This window comes from Pantherophis guttatus, chromosome 16, assembly GCF_059756535.1.
Source record: "Pantherophis guttatus breed Tessera chromosome 16, ASM5975653v1, whole genome shotgun sequence".
In the NCBI taxonomy this organism is placed as follows: domain Eukaryota; kingdom Metazoa; phylum Chordata; class Lepidosauria; order Squamata; family Colubridae; genus Pantherophis; species Pantherophis guttatus.
The window spans coordinates 18,247,787-18,275,767 of NC_142078.1; the positions used below are offsets into that span (position 1 = coordinate 18,247,787).

At 46.9% G+C, this 27,981-nt stretch overlaps 1 protein-coding gene and 1 non-coding gene across 7 annotated transcripts in view; both read right to left on the bottom strand.

Annotated features, from left to right (window-relative positions):
• Positions 1-296: 296 nt before the first annotated feature.
• The window catches only part of PRRC2B (proline rich coiled-coil 2B), a 45,177-nt gene continuing 17,492 nt past the window's right edge, over positions 297-27,981 (bottom strand). The window contains exons 11-32 of one of the 6 annotated variants that reach the window (XM_060683910.2): positions 27,785-27,971; positions 26,889-27,201; positions 25,917-26,101; positions 25,007-25,208; positions 24,114-24,327; positions 20,972-23,044; positions 19,546-19,724; positions 18,615-18,760; positions 17,257-17,398; positions 16,110-16,192; positions 14,313-14,501; positions 12,907-13,122; positions 12,539-12,625; positions 11,620-11,772; positions 11,113-11,305; positions 9,717-9,818; positions 9,152-9,275; positions 8,424-8,649; positions 8,001-8,177; positions 6,995-7,086; positions 6,429-6,510; positions 297-2,102 (exon numbers count right to left, since the gene is read on the bottom strand). In XM_060683910.2, coding sequence (XP_060539893.2) covers positions 2,079-2,102; positions 6,429-6,510; positions 6,995-7,086; positions 8,001-8,177; positions 8,424-8,649; positions 9,152-9,275; positions 9,717-9,818; positions 11,113-11,305; positions 11,620-11,772; positions 12,539-12,625; positions 12,907-13,122; positions 14,313-14,501; positions 16,110-16,192; positions 17,257-17,398; positions 18,615-18,760; positions 19,546-19,724; positions 20,972-23,044; positions 24,114-24,327; positions 25,007-25,208; positions 25,917-26,101; positions 26,889-27,201; positions 27,785-27,971 — 5,389 coding nt within the window. In that variant the 3' untranslated portion in view covers positions 297-2,078. Of the gene's footprint in view, positions 2,103-2,129; positions 5,557-6,428; positions 6,511-6,994; positions 7,087-8,000; positions 8,178-8,423; positions 8,650-9,151; positions 9,276-9,716; positions 9,819-11,112; positions 11,306-11,619; positions 11,773-12,538; positions 12,626-12,906; positions 13,123-14,312; positions 14,502-16,109; positions 16,193-17,256; positions 17,399-18,614; positions 18,761-19,545; positions 19,725-20,971; positions 23,045-24,113; positions 24,328-25,006; positions 25,209-25,916; positions 26,102-26,888; positions 27,202-27,784; positions 27,972-27,981 lie in introns of those variants that run through there. The other 5 variants (XM_087879578.1, XM_060683907.2, XM_060683905.2 and 2 more) reach the window with 5 other exon arrangements.
• Positions 9,912-9,998, bottom strand: LOC117671278 (small nucleolar RNA SNORD62). The gene has a single exon (XR_004592805.2). It is a non-coding gene; the product is annotated as a small nucleolar RNA SNORD62 (small nucleolar RNA).

Here is a 27,981-nt window from a genome sequence, read left to right on the forward strand (position 1 = left end):
TCCAGGTCATGGTTGTCCCAAAAGTGCTTTTTCGGGAAGCAACTGGACTTGTTTTTGTTTTTGCCTCCCAAAAAAGGGCATCATTGGGATAACCATGACCTGGATGACTGGAGAATCTCGACAGATTTTTAGCTGTACAATTTGGGATGAACACTCTATTTAGCTCTATGACGCGATCTTGTGTGTGGATCTTTTTCGTGACAGAAATGGCATTTTGCCCCTGCGTCTCTTCAAGCTGCATTCTTAATTAACTCCTGCCTCTGCAAAACTGGACCAAGCACGACACGAAAACGGCCTCGCTTTTATTTCTTTATTTTTTTTTTTAATTTAAATAAGGATAATTCTTTCGTATGGAAAGAGCTAATACAATCACATATTTGAAAGGAGAAACCATAGAAACTGGAAGAAAAAAAAAAACCCAAACAAAAACGAAAACCCTCCCAAAAAAAGAAAAACCACCCCATATAAGGGCGAACGAGAACTGTCTTTTACCGGCCTCGGCAGTTCTCCGAAAGATTTTAAAACGTGTCGCGTGTCTGCAAATGTTATTCACCGTTTGCCCTTTCAAATATCTGCTCTACATGAAAAGACAAAACACAGGAGAAGCCCCCCACCCAAAAAAACAAAACAAAAACAAACAAACAAACAAAAAAAGATTTTACTGTACAGGTTTGCAAGATTAAAACATGAACAGGTACGATACCATCTTTAAAATAAAATTTTAAAAAAAGAATGTGATTTATACAGGACGAGAGAAGAAACTTTTGCTATGAACATCATCTTATTCAGCTTCTGTTGATCATCTTCGACGGACTTTTAAGCAGTTCAGCCTTCTGTCGACGACCAAGTGTTGTGTTAGCGCTTACGATACCCACAATTTTCAGTCCGGCACATCTCTGGCGAAAAAATGCTCTTTAAAAGCCACAGGACAAATTAAAGCCAAGCGCTTTGAATCAGCTTTCCAATCGGATGAAGGCTAATTAAATTAAATCTGCCTGCCATATTTTGAGGTGACACGGAAAGAGGATTTTTTTTTTTTGCATCACACCGAAGGCTAAAGGACACAAAGGAAAGGGGAGGGGGGATTAAAATGGCATGCAAGAAAGTCTTGTGGCTAAGGATAAACTTTTAAGTTGATGGGTTTTTTCCATCTATAACTCTCTGAAAAAATAAAAGAAGAGCCAGGAATATGGAGGGTCCTTTTGCAGAAGGCAAGAAGGGAAAAGATCTATGTTAACTACAATCTACAAATGTGTGTCAGTTCATCTTTTAAAACTTTAGCCTCTCCCTTTTTCTCTCTTTCACACACCTTCAGTTTAAAGAACAATTTTCGGAGTTTTTACAAGGGGGGGGGGAAATTAGGCCCGCCTCGAAATGCGAGAGAGGAAGTGGTGAAATGCAGGATTTAAAATTCTATTTACAGGCATCATGTAGCTGAACGAAAACACAAACTGCAGCTGAAACCCAGTGCTTTAAAAAGACTTTGAGGAAAAAATAATAATAATGATCAAAAGAAGCGCTTATTAGCTTGTTTCTGGTTTATAAACGGACTGCGGTTCTTTCGTTCTGATTTTTTTTTCTTTTTTCCCCCCTGAATATCATGTGCAGAGCTGAAATTTGACAGGCGCAATCTTGGGAAGTGATCCAATCTTCTTTCCTTTCGGTAGGAGGGGAAAAAAAACAACAACCGTCCTTGCCAATATCCAAATTTTGGTGTTTACACAGTTCATGCAGGAGAAAATTGCTTGTGCCGAATCGCTCCCCTCTTCCTCTCACCGACACGCCGATCGGACGCAAAATCACAGCGGCTGCATTCAGAAATAAGGATCCGAAAACTTTTTGCTTGCAACTCAAGGTTCACACAAAACACGCACAAAAAAATTTGTTGAATTTGTAGTGAAGGAAACCGAGATGGGTTTAGTTTTCTTTCAAGAACATCACGATATTGTGAGCCGCCGAGTTTGGGGAGGGTTCCAGCAGACAAAAACAAAGCGAGAAGATTTTGCCAACAATTTAAACGGCTACGGTTTAAAAAGCTTTAGAATCAAAAAGCGAGTTTTGATAAAATAGAAAAAAATCTATGGACCCTTTCTTGGCCTGACCTGTGCAGAATAAATCCAGACATTATATAAATAGATCAGTGAAGTATTTAATTCTTTTCACCTACAACATCAAATACGTATAAATAAATTCTAGTGTTTTGTTTTGTTTTTAAATTTTGCTGGAGTGGAAGAAAACAGCTGAAAGGCAGAACGATCATCTCTATCCTAAGAGTTGCAGTTCTGATTTAAATTCCCACCAGAAGGTTTACGATGCTCGTTTTGCATCTAACAATCAATCTAGCTGCCTCGCAACTTGAAAGAAAAAACGGCCAAAAATTCGGCCAGACGAAGAAAACAGTATAAAAATAAAAACTCACCCTGGGCGCAAAGCAGTTACACGCCACTAAAAGAAACAGGATTGCAATTTGCTAATCATTGCACAAAGGAAGGGAAAAATTAAAGGAAAAGCAAAGCAATTACGCCAAGATTGCAATTTAATTTTTGCACAGAGCTGGTCGGGTCAAATCCAAATGTTTTCGAGGCGTTTTGTGTGAGAAATTATGCAGCTTGCAATATTTTTTAAGCAGAGGCATAGAAGGAAGCCAAAAAAAAAAATTTTTTTTTTAAAATGCGAGAATTACAGGGAGTAAAACCAAGGTTCAAAATGCACAAAAAGTTTGGCAGAGTTCCAAAGGCAAATATCGAAGAATTACTAAACTCCAAATGATTAAAGCAGTAGAGTTTTGTCCCACCCCAAATTTCAGTGCCATTTTTTTTAAAAAAACAACACTGCTCCCTCTCCCCAGCAATGCTCTGAAAAGCCCCTCCATTTTAAACCTCTGGAAATGGTTGGGAAGGGATCTCAAAATGCACGCTGATGAAACCGAGGAGCTGACGAAGCCAACGTTATTGACAAAAGCTCTCGTAGAAAAACAAATGCTAAAAAGGACATTTGGACAGCTACCGGAATTCGAAATTCAAAAATCGTCTCTTTTGGACAGCAGGTCTGAGTCCAAGCTTGTCTGCTTCTGAAGTTTTTGCATTATGTTTCCCACCCACCCCAAAAAATGTGGTGTTTGGAACCGCCAACCAAGAGGCTGGTGGGACACCTTAGCTAAAGCAGAGGTTTTTTTTTTTAATGGCTTGGACTCTCAGTCATAGGGAATGTCTCTTGTGAGGGTTGTGGCCATTTGCAAGATGCTAGGCTTACTGATGACTCCTGCGTTTTTTCTCTTAAAAAAAAAAACAAACCCGTATGCAGAACTCCCCTACTTAAATCTATTTTTCCAACAATGATCGTGCAAAAAGGTGCTTTTGTCATTTTTAGCTATCAAATTGGGAAGGAGAGAGAAGGAGGGAAAAAAATGTCAAAACCTCCCTGCATGCTATGGTTTATTTATTTATTTATTTATTTTTTAATTATCTTTGCAGGAATTTGAAAACAAAGCCCTCGGTTTGTTACCGAGAGACACTTCTGCTCTGTTTCTGCAGAAACGGGACTGCTGGATGAGAAACAGGATGGATGGAAGGGGTGAGAGAGAGCTTGGAAAGAAAAAAAAACAGAATTAGCTAAAGCAAAGGAAGGAATGCAGAGTCAAGGATGAGCAGAGGAGGGTGTAGGGGAGAGCGGAAGGAAAATGGGAAGAAGGGAAAGAGAAAAGAAGCATCTTTCCCACGTTCAATCCACAATCAAATAAAACATATGCCTGGAAGTCAACTGTTTTTTCAACCTCAGCAACTTTGAAGATGGGTGGACTTCAACTCCCAGAATTCCCCAGCCAGCCTGCTTTAAGATCTGCAGACTTCAACTCCCAGAATTCATGCTGAAAAGCCTGCTTTGGGAGGGAGGGAGGGAGGGAGGGAGGGAGGGAGGGAGGGAGAGAGAGAGAGAGAGAGAGAGAGAGAGAGAGAGAGGTGAAGTCCACACCTCTTCAAGATTGAAAGAAAAAAAAAACACTTTTCCGGCAAAGCAGTGGATTTAGCAGAAAACTTGAGAGAAGCTTTACGTTCCCATACTCCCTTGTCTTAAAAAATGTCACGAAAATAAATCGCATGTAGAAATTAAAAAAATGGCGTGAACCCCCTGGATTGGAGAGGGAGGGGGGCAGATTTGGGAAGATCTCGAAATGATTTCCACACGTTGGGGATTTGGGAATGGGGCAATGGGGAAATAGCTGTTCTGATCTCTCTTCTATCTTGGTTGATTTCTAAAGCTTGTGTCTCTCGCGCAAAAGGGAAAGAGAACGCATGGTTGAAAAGGCCTTCAGGTACGGAGCTGAGGTCCCAAGCTTGATGGAAAGCCATTGTAGTTGCATATAGCCAAGAAGGAAAAATCCATCCAAATACATAATTTGGGGGGGGGGGGGGTTGGCAAATGTTTCCTTTCCAGATGAGTCAATCAGAAGCAGGAAGGAAAAAAAAAATCTAACGGAAGATGGAGAAGTTCAGCTACCAAATACAGATACAGCATCCCTGGGGATTGAAGGTTAAAAACCCTGATTGGGTTTAAGAGGATGGAGGAGGAAGTTAGGGAAGAGGAGAGGGAGAAGGAAGAACAGCAGAGGAGGAGGAGGAAAGGGGAGGAAGGGAAGATGGAGGGAGAAAGAAAGAAAGAGAGAGAGAGAGAGAAAGAAAAAAGAAAGAAAGAGAAAGGAAGAAAGAGAGAGAAAGAAAGAAAAAAGAAAGAGAAAGGAAGGAAGAAAGAAAGAAAGAGAGAGAAAGGAAGGAAGGAGAGGGAGGGAGGAAGGAAAAAAGAAAGAAAAAGAAAAAGAAGAGTGGAAGAAGGAAGGAAGGAAAAGAAGAGAATGGAGAAGGAAAGGTAAGGTAAGGTAAGGTAAGGTAAGGTAAGGTAAGGAAAGGAAAGGAAAGGAAAGGAAAGGAAAGGAAAGGAAAGGAAAGGAAAGGAAAGGAAAGGGAAAAGGAAAACACAGGAGGAGAACAACAGATAATCTAGCATTTCCACTATGCCACGGGAAAAGCTTAACTCCTTAATGCTTTCTGCTGCTTTCAGGTGGAGAAAACAAACAAACAAACAAACAAAAATGGCTGGAGCCACTCCAGAATCCACAAATTCAAAAGGGGACTTCGAATGCTGCTGAATTTCGATGGAGCGGTCGTCGGTGTTCTTTTTTTTAAAAAAAAAAACAACAACAAGCAGGCCAAGGATGAAAAGGAAAGAACGGCGCTGCAAGTAAAGCATCTCAGCGTAAAGCATCTGGGAGCCATCCACGCCCCCCCCCTCCTCTCCCCCCCCCCCCCGGGAGGCTGTCCAAGGGAAGGACGTGGGTTGCAAAGCCTCTCTCTCCCTCCCTCTCTCTCATTCTCTTGAGCAGGAGGACTAGTGGGCAACCTTCCGGGGGTGGGGGGGTTCTAAAGCTTAGGCCTTGCTCTCCTCCACTTTGACAGCTTGAGGCTTGATGGCGCCTGTACGAGCTGGCTTCATCTGACCAGTAGAAGGAGCCTCCTGAAGTTTCACGGCTCCCAGGCTTTTGTTCTCATCCACTCGCTGTTTTGCCTGTCGGTCAAAGGGGGGAGGGGGAGGGGGAGGAAAGGAGGAGGGAGGGAGGGAGGAGAAGAAGAAGGGGAAGGGAAGAAGGAAGAGGAGTAGGGAAGGGGAAGAGAAGAGGGAAAGAGGAGAGAAGAGGGGAGGGGAAGAGAAGAGGGGAAGATGAGGAAAGGAGAGGAGAGAGAAGAGAAGAAGATGAGGAAAGGAGAGGAGGAGACAGGAGGAGAGGAGAGAGAAGAGAAGGGGGAAGAGGAGAGAAGAGGAGGAGAGGAGAAAAGAGGGGAAGAGGAGAGGAGAGAAGAGAAAGGGAGGGAAAGGAAAAAGAGACAGGTAAGTGAAGAGAGAAGGGGGAACAAGAGAAAGGGAAGAAGAATAGAAGGAAGAGAGAAGTGGAAGGGAAGAAAAGAAAGAGAAGAAGGAAGAAGAGAGGAAAGGGAGGAATGAGAGTAGAGGAGGAAAAAGGGAGAGAGAAGAGAAGAGAAAGGGAATGAAGGAAAGAAAGAAGGGAGAGAGAGAAGAAGGAAAGACACAATCAGGGCAAGATTATCTTGTGTTTCCTTCTCCTGCTCTCCCTGCTCCCAGGACTGAGTTGCCATTCCTCTCCCTTTCCATTCCTTCCTTCTCCAAGGCTATCCATTCCTCTGCAATCCTTCGCAGTGTACCGAGGGGCGGATGGAGGAGGACAGATTAAAATCCCGGACCTTGCAACACCCAGAAGCTTCTCATGTCCCATAATCCCCAGAAGGTCAGGAGACTAAGGCCAAGTCTTAGTTATCACCTCACTTCTCCTGGTGGGGAAAGTCAACATTGACGTGGCAAGCTCAGTTCTCCGGAAGGGAGCTGGGTGTAACCACCTCTTTAGGGCCCGTGTCCAACTTTACCTGTTGAATGTAATGCCTTTGTACAGAGCTCATGCCGACGGCCGATCCAGAGGACTTCCCACTGGGGCTGGCAGAACTGGGCCTGGGGAAAAAGGGGGAAGGAGATGGCGGTAGTGGCGGAAGAAACGACGCAACACATAAACCATCGTTCAAAGTCAAGAATGGATTCCGTTGGCACCAGCTTGGCGTGAAAACAATCAATGATCCTCAATTCTCCATGCATTTAATTCACAAGATAATTTAAATCAAGTTCTCGAGGTAACGCCTAGCTATTCATGGACTCTGCTTTAGGTCGCCACTACCGGTTCAAACCACCTGAATACCATTTCATGACCCAACTAGGTAACATCATCAGTGCTAGTGTTGATGTTGCTGTAGCACTGATGATGTTACCTACCTGGGTCATGAAATGTCTACCAGGAAACCACCAGGCTCAGGGAGCGCCAAGGATCCCAGAGAGGAAATAGCCAGTTGGGAGGATATTTGACCAACCGCTTTTTCTCTAAGAACCAGGAAAACCCGCTGCCTTCATCCCGGTCAAATAAATCCAAGCATTGAGTTTTCACCTGTAAGTATGAGAAGACGGAATGGGTCCCCCAGGCACGATGTTCTGTTTAGTGTCTGTAAAGGAGAATCCTTTGATTTCCATGTGAGAAGGCTAGAAGACAAAAATGAGGGGAGGGAAAAACCAGCTTAATTATTTGATCCTGCAGAAAAGGGGAAGTTAAGAGACATTTGGGCTATATATATGTGTTATAAGCGGTTCAAAGGCTTTTTCTAAAAAAAATAAAAGTTTGTGAATAGAATAGAATAGAATTCTTTATTGGCCAAGACTAAAGCGCTGTTAAGTAGCACCAGCTGCCTGCAATTACTGCGAGTTCAAATCTCACTAGGCTCAAGGTTGACTCAGCCTTCCATCCTTCCGAGGTAGGTAAAATGAGGACCCGGTTTGTGGGGGCAATAAGCTGACTTTGTATAAAAAAAAGAACACCGCTTGGGGGGGCGCGAAAGCCCTACTAAGCAGGTATATACAAAAAGTATGAAGGCTATTGCTTAACGCATTGTAAGACGCCCTGAGTCTCCAAAGAAGGGCGGCATATAAATCGAACCAATAAATAAATGAATAAATAAATAAATAAGTGTGATTGGACACACAAGGAATTTGTCTTGGTGCATGTGCTCTCAGTGTACATAAAAGAAAAGATACGTTCATCAAGAATCATAAGGTACAACACTTAATGATAGTCATAGGGAACAAATAAGCAATCAGGAAACAATATCAATATAAATCTTAAGGATCCAAGCAACAAAATTACAGTCATAAAGTGGAAGGAGATGGGTGGTGGGAACGATGAGATTAATAGTAGTGCAGACTTAGTGGATAGTTTGACAGTGTTGAGGGAATTATTTGTTGAGCAGAGTGATGGCGTTTGGAAAAAACTGTCCTTATGTCTAGTTGTTCTGGTGTGCAGTGCTCTATAGCCTTGTCTTGAGGGTAGGAGTTGAAACAGTTTAGGTGTGCCAAGTTCACACAGGGGTGCCCCCCACCCCCGAGAAAGAGTCACTACTTACCTCCCTGTTTGTAACCAGGGCAGACGGCTGGGAGTTGGGGGAGAGGATTCTGCGTGGGGCACCAACGGGGAGATTCTGTGCCTGGGGCAGGTGCATGGACTGGGATAATAAGAGAGGCTGCTGGCCAGATCCGTAACGGGCCATCGGAAGCTGGGACCCCGGGATTGACATCGTGAGCTGTGGGTAGATGGAGCAAGGAGGAGTCACTTGATGGATAGCAATTGGGGGGGTTTCTGTAATTTTTAAGAAGTAAATCTATTCTCCAAAAAGGAATTCTGGGAGTGGAAGTCCACAACCTCAAATTTGCTGAGGCTGAGAAGTACTGTACTAGTTGCTACAACTGCACTACTCCAGACCTTGCCCAACCACTGCTTAAATCGAAACCCTGAGGAAAACAGCCACAGTCGCGGGGCCCATCCAGACCTGCTGAAGCTGTGAGTCCATCATTTGGGATGCCTGGTTGATCTGACCCTCGTAAACCAGAGCTTGGCTGCCGTTTACAGGCTGGTAAGGGGTGCCCGACTGTGTCTTCACCATCTCCAATGGCTGCATCCCTGGAAAGGCGGAGTAGGGTGCCTTCAACGCTGTGCCTCCTGTCAAGACCATCGTGCTGGGCTGGGATAAGCTGGGGTGCATGTAGACCTGAGACCTTGAGAAGAAAGCGGCGTATCAAGGGATGAAGAGAACGGAAGACGAGGAGGAGGAAGAGGAGGTGGAAGAAGAGGAGGAGGAAGAGGAGAAGAGGGAGGAGAAGGAGGAGAAGGAGAAAGAGAAGGAGGAGATGGAGATGGAGGAGGAGGAGGAGGAGGAAGAGGAGGAGGAGGAGAGGAGGAAAGAAGAAGAGGAGGGAGAGGGAGAGGGAGAAAGAGGAGGAGGAGGAGAGAAGAAGAAGAAGAAGAAGAAGAAGAAGAAGAAGAAGGAGAAGGAGAAGGAGAAGGAGAAGGAGAAGGAGAAGGAGAAGGAGAAGGAGAAGGAGAAGGAGAAGGAGAAGGAGAAGGAGAAGGAGAAGGAGAAGGAGAAGGAGAAGGAGAAGGAGAAGGAGAAGGAGAAGGAGAAGGAGAAGAAGAAGAAGAAGAAGAATTTGTCTGGAGAATGGGAATGGTGAATTCATTGGTGAAGCTAGGCCACTGAATAAGGACTCATCCTGTTACCTGAAGGGAGGGATGGAGCTATAGATCTCCTGGGACTGTGAAACTGGAAGGCCGCCCCTCAATCCGAGCTGAGCCTGGGCTTGCAATGAAGTGTGGAGGGAGAGCGGAATCTGCTGAGCAGCAGCTGCCTAAAAGAAGGAAAGAACAAAAACGCCGAGGATGAAAGCAAAAGTAGGAAGGTCCCATCATCAAGGCCAACTTTAGATGGATGGACTTCGACCCAGAATCCTCAGTGGGTTGAGGAATTCTGGGCAGTGAAGTCCACGCGTACGGAAGAGGCCTTTCCACTCCCAGAATTCTCAACTGTGGCTATCCTGTGGTTGAGGGATTCTGGGTGTTGAAGTCCACATTTGGGGAGCATCCAAGGCCACAGGCTTAAAGAACCTTTTCCCCACAAACTTCAACCAACGTCTGGCACACCTCCTAGAATCCAAGATTCCTTGGAAAGTTTGAGTTCAAATTGGAGTCAAGTTGAAACGTTGCTCAAAGCATAACCCAAAGTTGATTGGTGGAGACGCAAGTCTTTGACACAGGACATATTCACACTCGCACACAAAGCAGTGACTTGCCTGTTGGTAGCCTTGTTGCTGAGGTATTGTCGGGGGAACAAGTCGCGGCTGGCTGGCAAACACGTGTCCATCTAAATACAGGGGTGTGATGTGGTTACCTAGAATGGGTGGGAAACGAAGCAAGAGGTTAACTTTGCCTCTCGTGATCTCCCTTCTGCTTAAAGATGCAAACATGACCGCAGAACCAGGAGTCTCTCAGCCTTAGAATCTCTTCAAACACCCTTTGACTGACTGTACCGTCAGGGGTTCAGTAGGATCCATTGGAAACATCACAGAGACTACAGCAGGAAGCTTTCCACGTAGCTTGTACGAGCCCCTTCTGTTACACTAGGTGGAAATCATCATGGGATACAGTACCCAAAGACACCGTCTAGGGTACAGTCCGGTAAGAGACTACATAGCCTGCAGCTGGAGAGCGGGGGTGGGTGGGCAGGGCAAGAGGCTCAGAAGAGACCCTCCCTAGTTTCTCAGGCAATAAGGGTGACCGTGGGAGAATTATACTTCCAGACTTGCAAAATTCTCGTTGGAACTCATTGTTGGGATGTATTTCTATGCAACAACTACAGTAGCATTCATCCAGTAGATGGCAGTGTTTACAAGTTTGGATCTAGGGTACATACTCTTATGCCCGTGATGGCGAACATATGGCACACGTGCCATAGGTGGCACACGGAGTCATATCTGTGGGTACGTAAGCATTGCCCTAGCTCAACTCCAGCATGCATGCGCGCACCAGCTAACTGATTTTCGGGCCCACTGGAAGTCAGGAAACGGGCCGTTTCCGGCCTCCGGAGGGCCTTCGTGGGGGGTAGGGAAGACTGTTTTTGCCCTCCCCAGGCTCCAAGAAAACTTCTGGAGCCTGAAGAGGACAAAAAACGGGCCTTGCGGGCCCACTGGTAACCTTTTTGCTGTTGCGTGCCAAAAGCGGGGGAGCACAGGGAGGTCATGCACGCATGCATGGGGGGGGGAACTGAATTATGAGTGTGGGCACATGTGCGTGCAATCCCCCCCCCATGACCCCGCATTTAGCACACGATGGCAAAAAAGTTAGCCATCACTGCTCTATGCTCTTTTGTTCTAAGTAGAGTTTCCCGTTTCCTGTTACAGTTAGATAGCTGAGCAGTAAACCACATGGTGACTGTGTGGTGCTATATATATAAACAGAATTTCTAACAATTCTGTTAACGTAGCCTACAATAAAGTAGAAGTAAAGTAGCAGCGATGAGACCCTAAGAGAAGCAGACGTTACCAATGAAAGACTAACTAGACAGCCATAAGCCAGGACTGATTCATTTTGGATTCCTAGAGAGAGCAACAGTTTGCAGGGCATGTCTTTACGAGTTCTTCCCACTTCCCACTATGAGTCTTTAAAAAAAAAAATGGATGACACACCTGGAATCGAAGCAGAAGGCGCCACAGAGGCCACTGGCATCGGGGGGACAGAAACGCCCCCAAAGGAGCTGTAGCTGACCCCACTGGAAGCCCCAATGCTGGACGTAGGCTGAATGCCAGAGCCAACAACTCCGGGGGAGTTCTGTTCGGGAAGGCTGGGAGAATTTTCCCACGCCTTTCGGGCCGACTCCATCTGCAAGAGGACAAGGGGACAGGTATTAGCTCCGTAGCATCCAAAGGACGGGTCAGAAAGTCAGAAATAACATATATTTCACTCAGCAACAGAAATTTTTTCGCTCAATCTGAGGACTACCTTTATCTGGTTACCCTGTTTAAGGCCCTGGGGATGACAAATGAATGCTTTTAATGTATTTATTTATTTATTTATTTATTTACAGCTCGTATTTCTTGACTGCCCATCTTCCTCGTGGGCAGTGATACCTGTCCATCAAAGATATGCCCCGCTGCCTTTTTTTGTGAGTTACCCCCCTCTGCGAAAAAACTTACTTTAAGGGTGAGATCTGCTGTAGGGTAAGATATGTTTAAGCTGATGCAACGGGGAAGTTGGTGGTCTCGTCGAATAACAGGGAGGGATTGGGTTAATCCAGACTGTTGAAACATAGATGGGATATAATTAAATCTTGTTGGGTTTGCAGAATTCTGTAAGATTCGTGGAAAGAAAAAGACCCTTGGTTAACAGCAGCATTTTGGTGGGAAACCTAACATACAATCAAAGAATTGGACAGAATTAACAGTGAGTAAAGAAGCAGGCTGGGAGATCAGTTCTTAAAGAGATTGCGGAGTAGTACACACATAAACACAGATGCGAAGCTCATGCAAATCACATTTTAAGCGGTGTGTAATTTCCCAAACTAGGGGGAAGATCTCCACCTGATTTCCAAAAGGAGGAGGAGGAGGAGGAGGAAGAAGAAGGCAGAGGAGGAAGTAGAGAAGGAGAAGCTGGAAAAGGGGGAAGAATAAGTGCAGATGAAGAATCAAGTAAGAGCAAGTAAGAAGGGGGAAATAACAAAGGGAAGAAGAAAACGACGAAGGAGGGGAAAGAGAGGAAAATGAGAGAAGAAAAAAGATGGGGGAGAGGAGGAAAGGGGTGGAAGTGGAGAAGGAAAAGCGAGAAAAAAAACCAGGAGGTGAAGAAAAAAGTGGGGGGGAGAGAAGAGGAAAACGGGAAGAAGAAAAAAGATGAAGAAAGGAAAGAGATGATGGAGAAGAAAAAGGGGGAGAGAGAGAGAGAGGAAGAGACGTAGTGGAAGATGGGAAAGGAAAAGAAAGCAGTAGAAGATGAAGGAAGAGAAAATGAAAGAAGAGAAAGAAAAGATTGAGGAGGAGGAAGAGGAAGAGGAAGAGGAGGAAGAAGAGAAGGCGAAGAGTGAAGAGAAGCAGCACACCAACCACAAAATATTCTTACGTTGCTGGCGAGCACGTTCTGTAATTTCGCAACCGGGTTGGCCGGGGTGCCAGGAGACGAGCCAGGGGGGAGACTGAAGTCCGAATCCTGCAACAAATTGGTCTCTTTTATTAATCAATCCTCCACACTGCAACTGGGTTTAACTGGGAAGCAAGGATGGTTAAACCTCCTAGTAGAGGGAGAGGTGTGCGGAGCAAATGGTTTGTTGCTCCTCCACACCCCCGAGGAGAATTGGGGCTGGACCTCCCCCCAATGAAACCACGAAGAAGGGAACTGACCCCCTCAACTCGTGGCCCCAGGCCCTTCTCTGCGGAAGGAGGGAGGGAGACACCCAAGGAAAGGAAGAAGGGAGCACAAACAGTCCTCACTTTAGGGTTCACTCCGAATTCAATGGGCGGGACAGGGAGAACCGAATCGACGTGAATATCCACCCCACTGGGGGGGGCGATGTTGCCCTCCAGGCGCTCGGCCCCTTCCGAGCCTTTCCGGTTTTTCAAGGAGCGCTCGTTGCCGATGGGCCCCGGTTTGTGGTCCTTCGTTGGAGTCAGGGTTTGTTCCGAATCCTGGGCAAGAAGACAGAGAGGCTGAGATGGAGGGAGGGAGGGAGGGAAAAGAGGAGGAGGAGGAAGAGGAGGGAAAGGGATGGGAAAAGAGGGAGAGCAAGGAAGAGAGTGGGAGAAAGAGGAAAAGGTGGGAGAAGAAGAGTGGGAGAACGTGAAAAAGGGGAGGGACGGATGGGAAAAGAAAGAAAGGGAAGAGAGGCAGGGATAAAGGGGAAGGAGGGAAGGAAGGGAGGAAGGAGAAAAGAAGAGAAGAGGAGCAGGGATAAAGAGGAGAGAGGAGGGAAGGAGGATAAAGGGGAGAGAGCAGGGATAAAGGGGGAGAGAGGAGGGAAGGAAGGGAGGGAAGAATGGGAAAAGAAAAAAAAGGGATGAGAGGCAGGGATAAAGGGGGAGGCAGGAAGGAGGGAAGGAAGGAAAGAAGGAGAAAAGAGAAGAGAAGCAGGGATAAAGGGAGGGAGGGAAGGAAGGAAGGAAGGAGAAAAGGGAATAGAAGCAGGGATAAAGGGGGGAGGGAGGAGGGAAAAGAAAGAAAGGGAAGAGAGGCAGAGATAGGGAGGGAGGGAGGGAGGGAGGGAGGGAGGAAGGAAGGAAGGAAGGAAGGAAGGAAGGAGAAAAGAAGGGAAGAGAAGCAGGGATAAAGGAGAGGGGAGGGAGGAGGGAAGGAAGGATGGGAAAAGAAAGAAATGGAAGAGAGGCAGGGATAAAGGGGGGGGAGGGAGGAGGGAAAGGATGGAGGGACGGATGGGAAAAGAAAGAAAGGGAAGAGAGGCAGAGATAAAGAGGGAGGGAAGGAAGGAAGGAAACGGAGGCAGGAATAAAAGGAAATAAAGGATAAAGGAACGTGTTTTTTGCTTCATTAAGACAGCCAATAAGCCAAAACAGGATCCCAGATGAAAAAGTTCAGCCCTCCACATCTCTGCTTCCATCCTCACCTTCCATCCGTCCCCAATTTTAGAGAAACGCCTTTTGAATGCTCAAAGAACGGCACCGGGTTTTAAATCACTGGGTTCAGATAAAGCTTATCCATATTTCCCTTCTCCCCTCCCCAAGAAAACCAGGGACTGAGCCATCCTACCTTAACTGGGGGGGGGGGGGCGGAGGGTGTCTTCCACCAGAGATCTGATAAGCCCAAGACCGAAGCCTTCCTTGGGTTCCTCCCTCCATCAATTAAGAGCCAAGATTTGCTCCACAGGACTAGAAACACGGTTTACCTTTTTCTCCAACTGCTTCGAAGCCGGCTCTTTCGGCCCGTCTCCCTTGGCCTCGCCCAGCCCGCCTCCGCTCATCTCCTCCGGTTTGAGGGTGCCGTACGGAGAACTGCGCTGGGAGGAGCTGGCCGAAGATTCCCGCGACTCCGCGCTCAGATCGATGCCGCTGTCTCCCTGGCTGCCTTTGAACCCCTGCGGGGAAGAGGGAGGGCCAGGGGAGTTGGGAGCGACCTTAGCTACGTCGGCCTTCACCGGAGAAACTTAACACGCAGCCAATTTTGAGACTGTTTTAACGTTTAAAATATTTAAATTAAAATTTAAAATAGCAAGAGCGCTAGCAGTTAAGGCTTCTATACCGCTTCCCAGCCCTCTCTAAGCGGTTTACAGAGTCAGCCTCCAACAATCTGGGTCCTCGTTTTACCCACCTCGGGAGGATGGAAGGATGAGGGAGGAGGAAGGAAAGGAAGGAGGGAGGGAGGGAGGAAGAGCAATAGCACTTAGACTTATATACCACTTTACAGTGCTATCACAGCCCTCTCTAGGCAGTTTACAGAGTCAGCCTCTTGCCCCCAACAATCTAGGTCCTCGTTTTACCCACCTCGGGAGGATGGAAGGCTGAGGGAGGGAGGGAAGAAAGGAGGGAGGAAGGAAAGAAGGAATGGAGGGAGGAAAGGAAGGAAGGAAGGAAGGAGGGAAGGAGGGAGGAATCAATAGCACTTAGACTTACATACAGCTTCACAATTCTTTTATTTTATTTCATTTTATTTATTTATTTATTATTTTAATTTAATTTAATTTAATTTCCAATTTATATACCGCCCTTCTCCCTGAGGACTCAGGGCGGTGTACAGCCAAGATAAAAAACATAGAATACAAATATTAAAAAACATTTAAAAATATATATTCTTATGGCAGCTGAAGCAGGCAAAGCTGAGGCTGACATATATATAAATTTTGGCCCGAAAGTTAAGAATCACAGACTGATTAAAAAATTAAAAAAACATTTTTACAGCCCTCTCTAAGCGGTTTACAGAGTCAGCCTCTTGCCCCCCAACAATCTGGGTCCTCGTTTTACCCACCTCGGAAGGACGGAAGGCCGAGTCGCCCTTGAGCCTGGTTAGAATCGAACTGCCAAATTGCAGGCAGCCGGCAGTCAGCAGAAGTAGCCTGCAGTACTGCGTTCTAACCACTGAGCCACCGCGGCTCTTAAAATAATTCTCTTTCCCACCGAATTCAATACTACAGGTAGTCCTCGACTTACAACAGTTTGTTTAGTGACCGTTCGAAGTTGCGACGGCACTGAAAGAAGCAACCAATGACCGTCTTCATACTTATGGCCTGCAGTGGTCAGGTGATCGAAATTCGGATGCTTGGCAACTGGTTCATATTTATGACGGTCACAGAGTCCGGGGTGGTGGTGGGGTTACGTGAACCCCTTTTGCGACCTTCTCACAAGCAAAGTCAACGGAGAGGAAACTAGATTCGTTTAATGACTGTGGTGAGAAAGGTCATAAAACGGGACAAAACCCATTGAACTTTGCTTAGCAACAGGAATCTGGGGCACAACTGTGGTTTTAAGTCAAGGACGAAGCCAAATCTTAAAAGGTTGCTATCCGATTTCTGATTTTGGTCGAACCTGAGCCGACTCGCGTGACGCAGCTATGAAAAAGGCAAAGGAGATCTTTGAATCAGCGAAGAATTAAGCTTCGGAGACCCTGCTCTGATCGGCTGAGACCCTCCTGCCCCATCGTTATAAATCCTTGGCGCGTGCAAGAGAATGGCCCATCGGGCGCCACTGACCTCCGCAGAGCCGGACTCGTTAGCGATAAAGGTGCCGATGGGTTTGTTCCAGGAATCGGGACCGGACGACTGAACGGACAGAGCTGTCAGAAAAGGAGAAAGACAAGATGACCTTTATGGAGCCTTTTTTTTCTGGGAACGCACTGGCATACATTAGAAAATGAAATTCTGATGCCCGCTCTCAAAATACATACACACACGCATATATACCCATACACATATATGCACACAAATATACATACATATATGTGCTGTCGCTTTCTCTCTCTACACACACACACACAAACACACACAAAGCTCTCTGAACATGGTTGTTTTCTTTCTTGTTTCATGACCCACCTAGGTAACATCATCAGTGCTAGGAAGGAGCGGTGTGTGTGGACTGGAGGAGGAGGAAGAGGAGGAGGGGGGGGAGGAGGAGACAATGAAAAGGAGAAGGACGACAATTGCAGGGTCCTTGTTGCTCTCTGAGCTTGGGTGTTTGCTTGCAGACATTTCTTGACCCAACTATGTAACATCATCAGTGCTAGGAAGGAGTGGTGTGTGTGGACTGGAGGAGGAGGAGGAGGAGGAGACAGATAGAGGAGGAGGAGGAGGAGGAGGAGGAGGAGGAGGATGACAACTGTGGGGTCCTTGTAGCTCTCTGAGCTTGGGTGTTTGCTTGCAAACATTTCCTGACCCCACTAAGTAACATCATCAGTGCTAAGAAGGAGCGGTGTGTGTGGAGAGGAGGAGGAGGAAGAGGAGGAGGAGGAGGAGGAGGAGGAGGAGGAGGAGGAGGAGGAGGAGGAGATGACAGACAATGAGAAGGAGAAGGAGAAGAAGGACGACAACTGTGGGGTCCTTCTTGCTCTCTGAGCTTGGGTGTTTGCTTGCAGACATTTCCTGACCCCACTAGGTAACAGCATCAGTGCTAGGAAGGAGCAGTATGTGTGGAGGGGGAGAAAAGGAGGAAGCAACAAAGAGGAGGAGGAAGAAGAGAAGGAGAAAGAGGAGGAAAAGGAAACAGAGAAAGAGCAGGAGGAGGAGGAGGATGAGGATGACCCTGAGCCTGGCTGTTTTCTTGCAGGCGTTTCATAACCCATCAGAAAGATCCGATCGTTTGCACAGCGGCATCCGAGTTCAAACTTCCCGACTTGGGTCTTACCTGCGCTGTTGGTCTCCCAAATCTCCGTCCCCAAGGTGTTTCGAGGCACCGAGACGTCCCCTTGTTCCAGGCACAGGCTGTTCTGTTTTTTGGCAAAGCGAGGTGGGATGCGCGACTGAAGGACGCGGCCTTTCGCCGGAGCCTATAAAATGAGGAAGGAAAAAAAACAAACAAAAACAAAATTGCTGGAGTTAAGGATTCTTCCCATATGCCGTTTCTCTTCGTTCGGCGGAACCTATCCCTAAATCCTACGGATTCGGAGGCTGATTTAGGGGATGGTCTTCCTGCTGTCTAAGGGATGCAGTGGCTCAGTGGTTAAGACGCTGAGCTTGTCAACCGAAAGGTCGGCAGTTCGGCGGTTCGAATCCCTAGTGCCACGTAACGGGGTGAGCTCCAGTGACTTGTCCCAGCTTCTGTCAATCTAGCAGTTCAAAAGCACGTTAAAAAATGCAAGTAGAAAAATAGGGACCACCTTTGGTGGGAAGGGAACAGCGTTCCGTGCGCCTTTGGCGTTGAGTCATGCCGGCCACATGACCATGGAGACGTCTTCGGACAGCGCTGGCTCTTCGGCTTTTAAACGGAGATGAGCACCGCCCCCTAGAGTCGGGAACGACTAGCACATATGTACGAGGGGAACCTTTACCTTTACTCCTTCTGTCTCCATCTCATGCTCTTTGGGATGGAGATTTGGGGGCTCCTAGAGGGGTCCCCAAACTCTGTACCCTTAACCGTACCCCAAAATCCCAAATGCTGAATCTTGATGGAATTCCATTTTGGAATGTGCTTCTTTCTCGGGGCACCAATGCAGCCAGGCTCCGAAGAACACACAAAACAAGTGCCGCAATTTTATGTGTGTGTAACATTGGCAAAGATTTCCTCCCTGGCAATTAGGGCAATTTAATTTAATAATTTAAGGAGGCAATAATTGGAATTAGACTGGTCAAAAAGGAATCCTGGAGACCTCCACATAAGAGAGGGAAAAAGAAAACTAAACTGTTGACACTCCCCCAAAAAACGACTCTTACAGGTAGTCCTTGACTTATGACCAATGATCGAGCCCAAAATGTCTGTTTGCTAAGCGAGACAGTTCTTAAGTGAATTTTGCTCCATTTTGCGACCTTTCTGGCCAGACTTTGCTTGTCAGAAAATTCGCAAAAGGAGATCATGTGATGCCGGCAACCAGTCATAAATATGAGTCAGTTGCCAAGTGTTCGAATTTTGATCCCGTGGTGCCACGGTCATAAGTGTGAAAAACACATAAATCGGGGTTTTTTCCCCCAGTGCTGTTATTAACTTCAAACAGTCACTAAATGAATGATTGCAAGTCAAGGACTGCCTGCATTTCTGGTTTCTCTCACCTGTGCGGCTTGCTCTTTCTTCCTCCGTTCCTCTTCCAGCAGCCGTCGCTGTTTCTTCGTCAGGACCTCGATGAACCCTTCGCTGTTCATCGTCCCCACTTCCGTCTCTGCCCCGGGTCCTGAGCCACGGCTCTCCATCACGCCATCTGCGCAGCGGCACACAAGCATTTGGACAAAGACTTAAGTTTTTAACGCAAGTTCGAAACTTCCCGCTGGAAAGTGAATTTTCTCACGGCCCTTTAAGGCCCTGGGAATTTGGCCTTGGGAAGACTGTTTGATCTGGTGCTTTAAGGCACCGAGAAAGCAAGAGGAGGTGAGTTCAAGTCCTGCCTTAGTACAAAAGCCAGCTGGGTGACTTTGGGACAATCACCAGGAGAGTGGGAGTTCTAGTTTCATGTTAGGCATGGAAGTTGACTGGGTGATTTTAGTCCCATCACCAGGAGACGGTGAGTTCTAGTCCCATCTTAGCAATGAAAACCAGCTGGGTGACTTTGGGATAATTACCAGGAAACGGTGAGTTCTAGTTCCATGTTAGGCATGGAAGTCAACTGGGTGATTTTAGTCCCATCACCAGGAGACGGTGAGTTCTAGTCCCACCTTGAGCATGAAAGCCAGCTGGATGACTTTGGGCCAATCACCAGGAGACGGTGAGTTCTAGTCCCAACTTAGCAATGAAAGCCAGCTAGGTGACTTTGGGACAATCCCCAGGAGACGGCGAGTTCTAGTTCTGCCTTAGCATGATAGCCAGCTGGGAAAACAGGAGGAGGAAGGTGTGCTGGATATGTTCACCACCTTCTTTATAAAAATAACAAAGGCAGGATACAAATAAAAAAAATAACGGGAAAATAATAACAACAACAACAACAACCACAGACTAACAAAACCTTGCAAATTTGAAGATTCTTTCAGCACAGCCCTTGAAGGGACTTACTTCTGTAGCTCATCTCGAATGGATTGATGGTCTCTGCCATCTCGTTGACCGCAGACTTCAGCTCCTTCTCTTGCCGTTTCTCCAGATTTTCGGCACCGTTCAGGTTTGAGTGAGACCCGTAAGCGGAACGGTTTTGTCCAGGACTGCCGTTATCAAGAACGCCGTTTTCTTCCGGTGATCTGCAGGGAAACAGGTTTCCGACTCAATGCAAAATGATTTCATGCGGGGATTCCTGCAGCGAGTAAGGAAGATGGTCCTGGCAGAAATAGGCCAGAAATGTTGCCAAGGCCAAAGGGGCAGAAGCACTTTTTTTTAAAAAAAAGTTCAGAACTATGAAATCACACGGGGAGTTCTCGAGTTATGACTGTAACGGAGCCTGGCCAGGAGAGTTGTTAAGTCGTGACGACTGCACATCGAAAGTGTTTTTCAACTTTTAAGATGTGTGGACTTCAACTCCCAGAATTCCCTAGTCAAGACTATGCTGGCTAGAGAATTCTGGAAATTGAAGTCCTCACCATCTCAAAGGTTGGATGAGGAGCCACGGGGGAGCAGTGGTTAGACTGCAGTACTGCAGGTTATTTCTACTGCCTGCCGGCTGCCTGCAATTTGGCAGTTCGAATCTCACCAGGCTCAAGGTTGACTCAGCCTTCCATCCTTCCGAGGTGACTCAGATTGTTGGGAGCAAAAGGCTGACTCTGTAAACCGCTTAGAGAGGGCTGTAAAAGCACCGTTAAGCGGTATATAAGTCTAAGGGCTATTGCTATTGCTTCCTTCCTTCCCTCCCTTTCTTCTTTCTCTCTCTCTCCCCCTCCCTTCTTTTCTCTCCCTCTCTTTTCTCCTTCCTTCCTTCCTTCCATCCGTCCGTCCGTCCCATGGTGGTGCAGTGGTTAGAATGCAGTATTGTTGACTGATTCTGCTCACTGCCAGCAGTTCGATCCTGACCGGCTCAAGGTTGACTGAGCCTTCCATCCTTCCGAGGTGGGTCACATAAGGACCCAGATTGTTGGGGGCAATAGGCTGACTCTGTAAACAGCTTAGAAAGGGCTGTAAAGCAAAGTCTAAATGCTATTGCTATTATGATATTGTCTCTCTTTTCTTAAGGGGGGAACCAATGCTTCTGGTCAATGCTGGCTGGGGACTTCTGGGAGCTGAAATCTAAAAGTTTAGAAAGAGTGGTTTTGACTGTGAGGTCCATTCTGTATTCAAATACTGTCTCTGTTTTCTTAAGCGGAATCGGTGTTTCTCCACCTTAGTAACTTTGATATGTGTGTGGACTCCAACTCCCAGAATCCCCCAGACACACCATGCTGGCTAGGGAATTCCAGGAGTTGAAGTCCGCACGATCTCAAGATTGAGCTGGACTAGGAGGTCCACTCTGTATCCAAATACTGTCTCTTTTTTTCTTAAGAAGCGGGAAGATTATTACCTTTTGCTCCTCATTTGTAGCACATTCTGCTGGTTTTCATAGTAGGACGCTGGTCGGTTCCCACCAGCTCGTACGGCTTTCTCCCCAAATCCTACGGGATCAGATTTACGGCTCTGCCGATCTACTACAGGCCTCTGACTGGAGAAGCTCCTCTTGGCCAGGTCTCTCTTCTCCCCCAAGGAGCTCCCGGGCACCCCGCCATCCAACGGCGCCTCGTTCTCCGTGTTCCCGCCGCTCCTCCTCTCCCGCCTCTCGCTGAAGTCGCTGCTTTCCGAGGCCGTCTCCCATTCTTCGTTGGCGTGATCCGAGGTATTCTGATAGGAGAGTTCCGGAGATCTTCTGTTCGAGGAACCGTTATAATCTGTCGTGACCAGTTTGGCTCTCCTGGGCCACTGGCAAGCGACCAGGTTGGCTCCACCCTCTTCGAGGGTCCACTGACCCACGGACTCGCGTTCCTGCCTCAAGCGCCTAAATCGGGGAGGTTTGTCTTGACGAGGCGGACGCCGTCGACGGAATGGCCGGTTTTCCACGTTTTCGGGGTCACCTCCGTAGTCCTCTTCAAACGCCCGTCGGCTAAACGAGTCCGACGCATTGTAAGACTCTTGGCTGTAATCTCTCTCTGGTGGACGCCGGATGCCAAAGGCGTCCAGAGGGGCATTGTGGCCGTATTCTTGCCAAGTATTTCCACCATTTCGGCTCTGCCATTGGGAAGACTCTTTGGAAACGAATCCTCGTCGCCCGTAAGTCGAGTTGCTCAATCTTGGGGGTAACGATCGCCCGAAAGCTCGCGGGGTCCTCAACTTGGCATCCTGATCATCTGAATAGATCTTATTGGATCTCCAGGAGTCGTGGAAATCTCCTTTTTTGAGGTCGTCCTCTTCTCTTTCCGCCAGGGAACCCTCGTTATTATTCTCAGAGACCCTTTGACGCCGGCGCTTCGGCAGTTCTTCGTACTCGGAGCCTTCGCTGTGGGTCTCGCTCGCAATCCGGCGCCTGGGCTTTCCCCGCGGGAACTCCTCTCCCTGATTGAAGTCTCTCAAGGCTCGTCCTCGGCTACTTCTTGTGGGACCCCCGACGTTGCTGCTGTTGTAACCGCCTCGGAGATTCCCACCACTGCCACTACCAGCAACAGCCGCACCTCCACATCCCACTGTGTTGCTACGGCCTCGGAAGGTGAATTCTCGGAAGCCGCGTCCACGGCCCCGTCCTTGTCCCCGTCCACCAAAGGCCTGTTCCTCATCAATGAAGATCCAGTTGTTTCTTTTGGTCGGAGGCAGCTCAGCAAACTCCCTTGACTGATTCTTGCCCTCTGAGTCCTTGGTTATCTTCTCCTTTTCTTTGCTCTCCTCCTCGTTGTCTTCGTGACGTCGCTCATTGTCCTGGACAGGGGTTTGTGGGGAGCGCCTTTCGTAGTGAGCGGAGTGGACAACCCCGGGATTGATCTCCTCTGATGCCTTCGGTGCGGGGCCCTTTTCTTTAGCGGGATGGGACATCTCTTCGCCCTCCACCTTCACCTTCTCCAGTTCTTTTTCCTTCTCCTCCACTTTGAGAGCCTTCAGTACCGGCTTCTTAATCGGACCGGATCGACGGGTTCTGCCTGTTTGCTCTTGCTGCTGCTGTGGTGTTTGACCGTTGGTGTTTCGGTTCTCGGGAGTCGTCCATCCAGTTCCAGGGTTGGCTTGCTTGCTGGTAGATCCTTCGTTCTTCCACATCTCGGAGCTGAACAATGAGTCCTCCTGGAAGACCTCTTCTTTCCCTGAAGGCGACTCTTCCGAGGGTTTGGAAAAATGGCCGATGTCCCAACTGTTGTATTCGGACTTCTTTTCATCCGGAATGGAACTGGACTCCAAAGGGGAATTCAACAGGCTCCTATCACAAGGATCGGAAAGGTCAGAGCCGCACTGGGGGGGCTGAAAGAGGCGTTCTTGGGGTGCCCTTTCGGCAGGACTGACGCACCGATGGAAATTTCCCTGGGGTTTCTTCTCGAAGGAGCTTAAGTAGTCTTCTCCGACTTCTTCGAAGAAGTCACGTTGGGCGTTTTGCCCTGAGGGCGCAGAATAAGGATTCTCAACCCTGGAAAAAAGCACCCCAAAAAAAGAAGGAATTCCATGTAAGGAGTTGGGGAGCAGGAAAAACGATACATTTTGTATGGATACCCCACCCTATCACTAACACTCTCCAAAGAAGTTGCTATCAAATAATTTAACAACCGGTTCTCTGCCGTAATGATTTCTTCCAACCACCAGTTCACCAAACTGCTCAGAAAGTTAACAGCCGGTTTTCCCAAAGTGGTGCGAACCGGCTGAATCCCAGCACCGGTTGCTATGGACTAGGAGGAGGGAGAAATTACAGGGAGTCCTTGACTTACAGCAATTTGTTTAGTGATCTTTCATAGTTACAACAGCACTGAAAAAAAAATGACTTATGACAGTTTTTCACACTTGCGATCCTTGTGGCATCCCCAGGGTCACAGGATCCAAATTCGGACGCTTGGCAACCGACTCATATTTATGACGGTTGCCATGAACTTTCTAATAAGAAAGTTAATCTGGGGAAGCCAGATTCACTTAACAATTACGTTACTAACTTCAGTGATTCACTTAATAACCATGGCAAGAAAGGTCATAAAAAGGGGCAAAACTCATTTAACAACTGCCTCACTGAGCAACAGAAATTTTGGGCTCGATGAAGGCAGCAAGTCGAAAACTACCTGTATTGAAGAGGTAAAATGGGTTCCTACTGTGTCTGCTGAATGGCAGGTAAATATAAATGAGATCAATTTTAATTGTTTTTGCCAGGCTCTCAGCAGCTTTGATTTGCAAGGGCAGAAAGACCAACATGGCGTAACCTTCTTGTAAAATTCTTAAGATTTGTAGGCGAGACAAAGTAATGCCTTATTTTCTACCTTCAGGACACTGGAGCAACTCAACACTGACTCCAAACCACCTCCCTCTAAAAAACAAGGAATCAAATTGATGGTAGCCCCATTATAGGTTGACTCGGTTTAGTGAATGCCTCACTTAGTGACCGTACGCGGTTATTTGGGATCAAAAAGTAACTTCATGTGCAATCCTCGTTTTTACGACCTTCAAATACCTTGTATTTAGCATTTTAAACTCCATCTAGGTGATCCTACACTTACCTGGTATGTAATCCTTCCTCCGTCACACTCTCTGTTTGCTTTGGCTGGGAAACAGAACAGTTTTTGCTCGGCAAGGGGACAAAACTTTCCGGACCCCAAATCGGGGTGGCTTCCCCTTTTCTCTCCTGCAGCCCCACAGATTGACAGCTCTGCTCCTCCGATGGACAGCTGCCCCCATTCACAGAATCTGGTTGCATGGCAGGCTTCATAATCCCTAGCAGAGTTAGAAAGAGAGAAAATATAAATCAGAGCACACTCAATGCTGCCTAATCATAAGAAATAGAGAGGAGATTCCACATTTAAATGACCGTATTTTTCGGAGTATAAGACACACTTTATTCCCCCTGGGATGGAGAGAAAGAGGGAGAAGAGAGGGAGGGAGGGAGAAGTGGATGTGATATCGAAAGAGACACAGAGATGGAGACAGAGAGAGAGAGAGAGAGAGAGAAGGCATAGATGGATGGTTGGATAAAATACATGAATAGGTGGAGATGGAGAGATGGAGGCATAGGACATGGAGGGATGGACAGATGATGGATGGATAAATTGGCTAGATAGGCAGACAATGATGATAAGAAACAGAGATAGAAGACATGGCTGGATTGATGGATGATAAGAGGAAATAGACAATAGATAAATATATTCTATGAGATGGAGAAAGACAGACAGAAGACGTCAATGGATAGATTGATGGATCGATGGGTAGATAAAAGACATGGATGGATAGAAGACATGAGTGGATGAATAAATAGATAAGCCTTACTGAAAGAGAAAAAGGAAAAAAATAGATGAACAAAAAAAATAGGAAAAAAAAAAGTAAAACACAAGGAATGAACAGGAAACTTACAAGCATCATACAATTTAAAAAAATTCATATTTCATATATGTTTTACCCGATTGATGAAGGGATGATGGGTAGAAATCCACAGGTGGGCGTCCCGGGGTGACTCGAGGGTCCATATAAGAAGGCATCATTAACCATCGAGGATCGAACCCCAACATCTGTGGGTGGGCTGGGTAGAAAGTCCGCTGAGGGTGGGAAGAAGGGGGATAGACTTGGGAGGGTGGCCAGTTTTGCATTTTGTAGAGCTGGTCCTGAAAGGAAATATGGAACAGTAATTAATGTGCTATCGGTAGATGCGGCACCGAGAACTCCGACATCGAAAAGAAAAGCAAACTTACAAAACAAGGACATTGAAAAGGAAAATATATATTTTTTTAAAAAAAATTGAAAGTAAATTTATAAAAAATATACCGTGTTTCCCCAAAAATAAGACCCTGTCTTATTTTATTTTTTTTGAGCCCTGAAATAAGCGCTTGGCCTTATTGCCATGCACTCAAAAGCCCGATTGGGCTTATTATCAGGGGAATGTCTTATTTTGGGGGAAACGGGGCAGATAGATAGATAGATAGATAGATAGATAGATAGATAGATAATGATATAGATAGAAGATAGACAGTAGATAGATAGATAGAAGATAGATAGATAGATAGATAGATAGATAATGATATAGATAGAAGATAGACAGTAGATAGATAAGATAGAAGATAGACAGTAGATAGATAGATAGATAGATAGATAGATAGATAGATAGATAGATAGATAGATAATGATATGTCTAAATTTAAGTTAATAAATGCAAACCATTGCTGCAGTGCTGAAAAGTGGCCAATCTTTGGCCAAATCCAAGGTAGTTGATCTCAAAGAAGGAACACACTTATACTCGTCCCCAACTTCGACCCCCTTGGCAAAACCCCCCTAATGATTGAGAAAAATGGTATAAACCATTTTTTTTCTCTTACTTGCTGCTTTCTCTGGAACCGCGGGGGAAGGAGCTTGGGGAATTTGCTGAATTCCTGCATGGGGGAGACGGTTTCGCGCAGCTCCTCCTCGCTGCTACTCCGGAGCGCCGCAGAGGCAGCAGCTGTTGGAGTCTCTTCATCCACGTAACCGGAAGGGGGTTCCTGGGTGTGAGACTCAGGGACGGCTAAGGAGGGAAGAAAAGGAGAGGGCAAAAATTGAATGCTTGCTTGCTTGCTAAGTGACCAGTTGTAAGCCTACAAACTACTTTTTATTTTACTGTAAAGCTAAAGTAACAGAATCTTCCAGGTCTGAAAGTACAAATTCTCTCACTGTCTCCTTTACAGACTGAGAAACTAGGGAGGGTCTCTTCTGAGCCTGTTTCTCCACCCACTGTACAGCTCAGGGCTGTGTCCTCTCTTATCTGACTATTCTCTAAAGCTACATCAACAGAACCCTGCAAGTCCAAGGTACAAATCTCCCACTGTCCCTTCTACAGCTTGAGAAACTAGGGAGGGTCTCTTCTGAGCCTCTTTCTTTACCCATTATGCAGCTCTGGGCTATGCGGTCTCTTATCTAACTGTTCCCTAGGCAGCATCTCTTCACCCCATCTCACGTCTTTCCCACATACCATCACATCAGCTAGACTTAACATAACAAACTTGCCACTTAAGCATAGGAGAAGACGAGGCAGAACCTTGTGGCGGAGTCAAGAGAGTAATCAGCCTGGAGTCCCTGCAAGCAATCCAACTCCAATCCCTCTTAAATTCTGTTATATCTAGCACCGATTTAGCGATAACCGTTAATTGACTAGATGAGCAAATAAATTATCTTAACTGGAAATTAATGAGTAGTTCCAAACGCAACGGGACCTACACTTCATTTTTCATCATGGCTTTTTTTCTGGACAAGAGGTTTGCGGCTCCCGGGTCCTACCTAAAAGTCTGATCTGTGCCAATTCTGCACCTCCTTACCTCTCCGAGTTACGTGGCTGTTCTCCAAGACGGCATTCTTCTCCGAGCTCGAGGATCGGGGTTCATCACTCTCCACGTGTTTGGGACCATCTCCCGCTTTCTGCGCAAGCTTGCATTTCTGATCCAGCTCCTTCAGTTTCGCCGCGCAGGCGGCCAGGCGCTCTTCCCGCGCTCTGCGCTCTTCCTCTTCCCGTCGCCGCCTCGCCCGCTCGACGGCTTCTGACATTTCCGAGTAGACGAACTTCTGTCTCAGGGGCGGCTTCTCTTCTTTTTCTTCGGAACACTGTTGCCGCAGACACGATAGCGGGGGTTTCTGGCCAAGAACGAAGAAACCGATATCACAACAAGACGGGAGAGAAAAGGCGCGGAAACCCACACGGCTCTCTCGTCACACGAGTTAGAAGGGCAACGGAGAGAAGCAACGGATTTTTCTTCGCGTACAAAGTCAATCGGGGCCAATTTACCGATCGCAGATTGTCCCTGCCATTGTTTGAAGTTACGACGGCATTGAAACAAGTGACTTACGATCAATCAATCAATCAATAGGAGCAGGTTGCCAAGCATCTGAATTTTGAACCCGTGATTGTGGGGATGCGGCAACGGTTTTAAAGTGTGAGAAACGGCCCCGAGTCACATTTGACTTGTAACTTTGAATGGTCACTAAACAAACTGTTGTAAGTCAAGGACTACTTTTGCACTGGGTGGTTTTTAATCTTCTGGAGGTCAATTGGTGCTTATGTGTAGAGAATTTTGTGTGTGTGTGTGTGTGTGTGTGAGAAGGGGAAATCCAAATTTTAGACTTTTTTCCTTCTTCAAATGAACCCGCCAAAATAGAGAAAGGGGCATCCATTCACAAGCTGTGAATTCTGCAGTTTTGGGGCGTCAGTTCGAAATACCTGATATTCTGGCAGAGGGGTCCACCCATTCAGCTTTCTCGAGCCTGGCAGACTTTCCGACACTTTGCGGATGGAGCGAGAGAGGCTGGCCGAGTCGTTCCAAGTCTTGGGGTCCTCTGTGGGGTACCTGGCGTCGGTGTTTTCGGCCGAGCTCAGGGAAGGCGGCCTTCGGGGATCCCAGCTGTTCCTGCCAACGG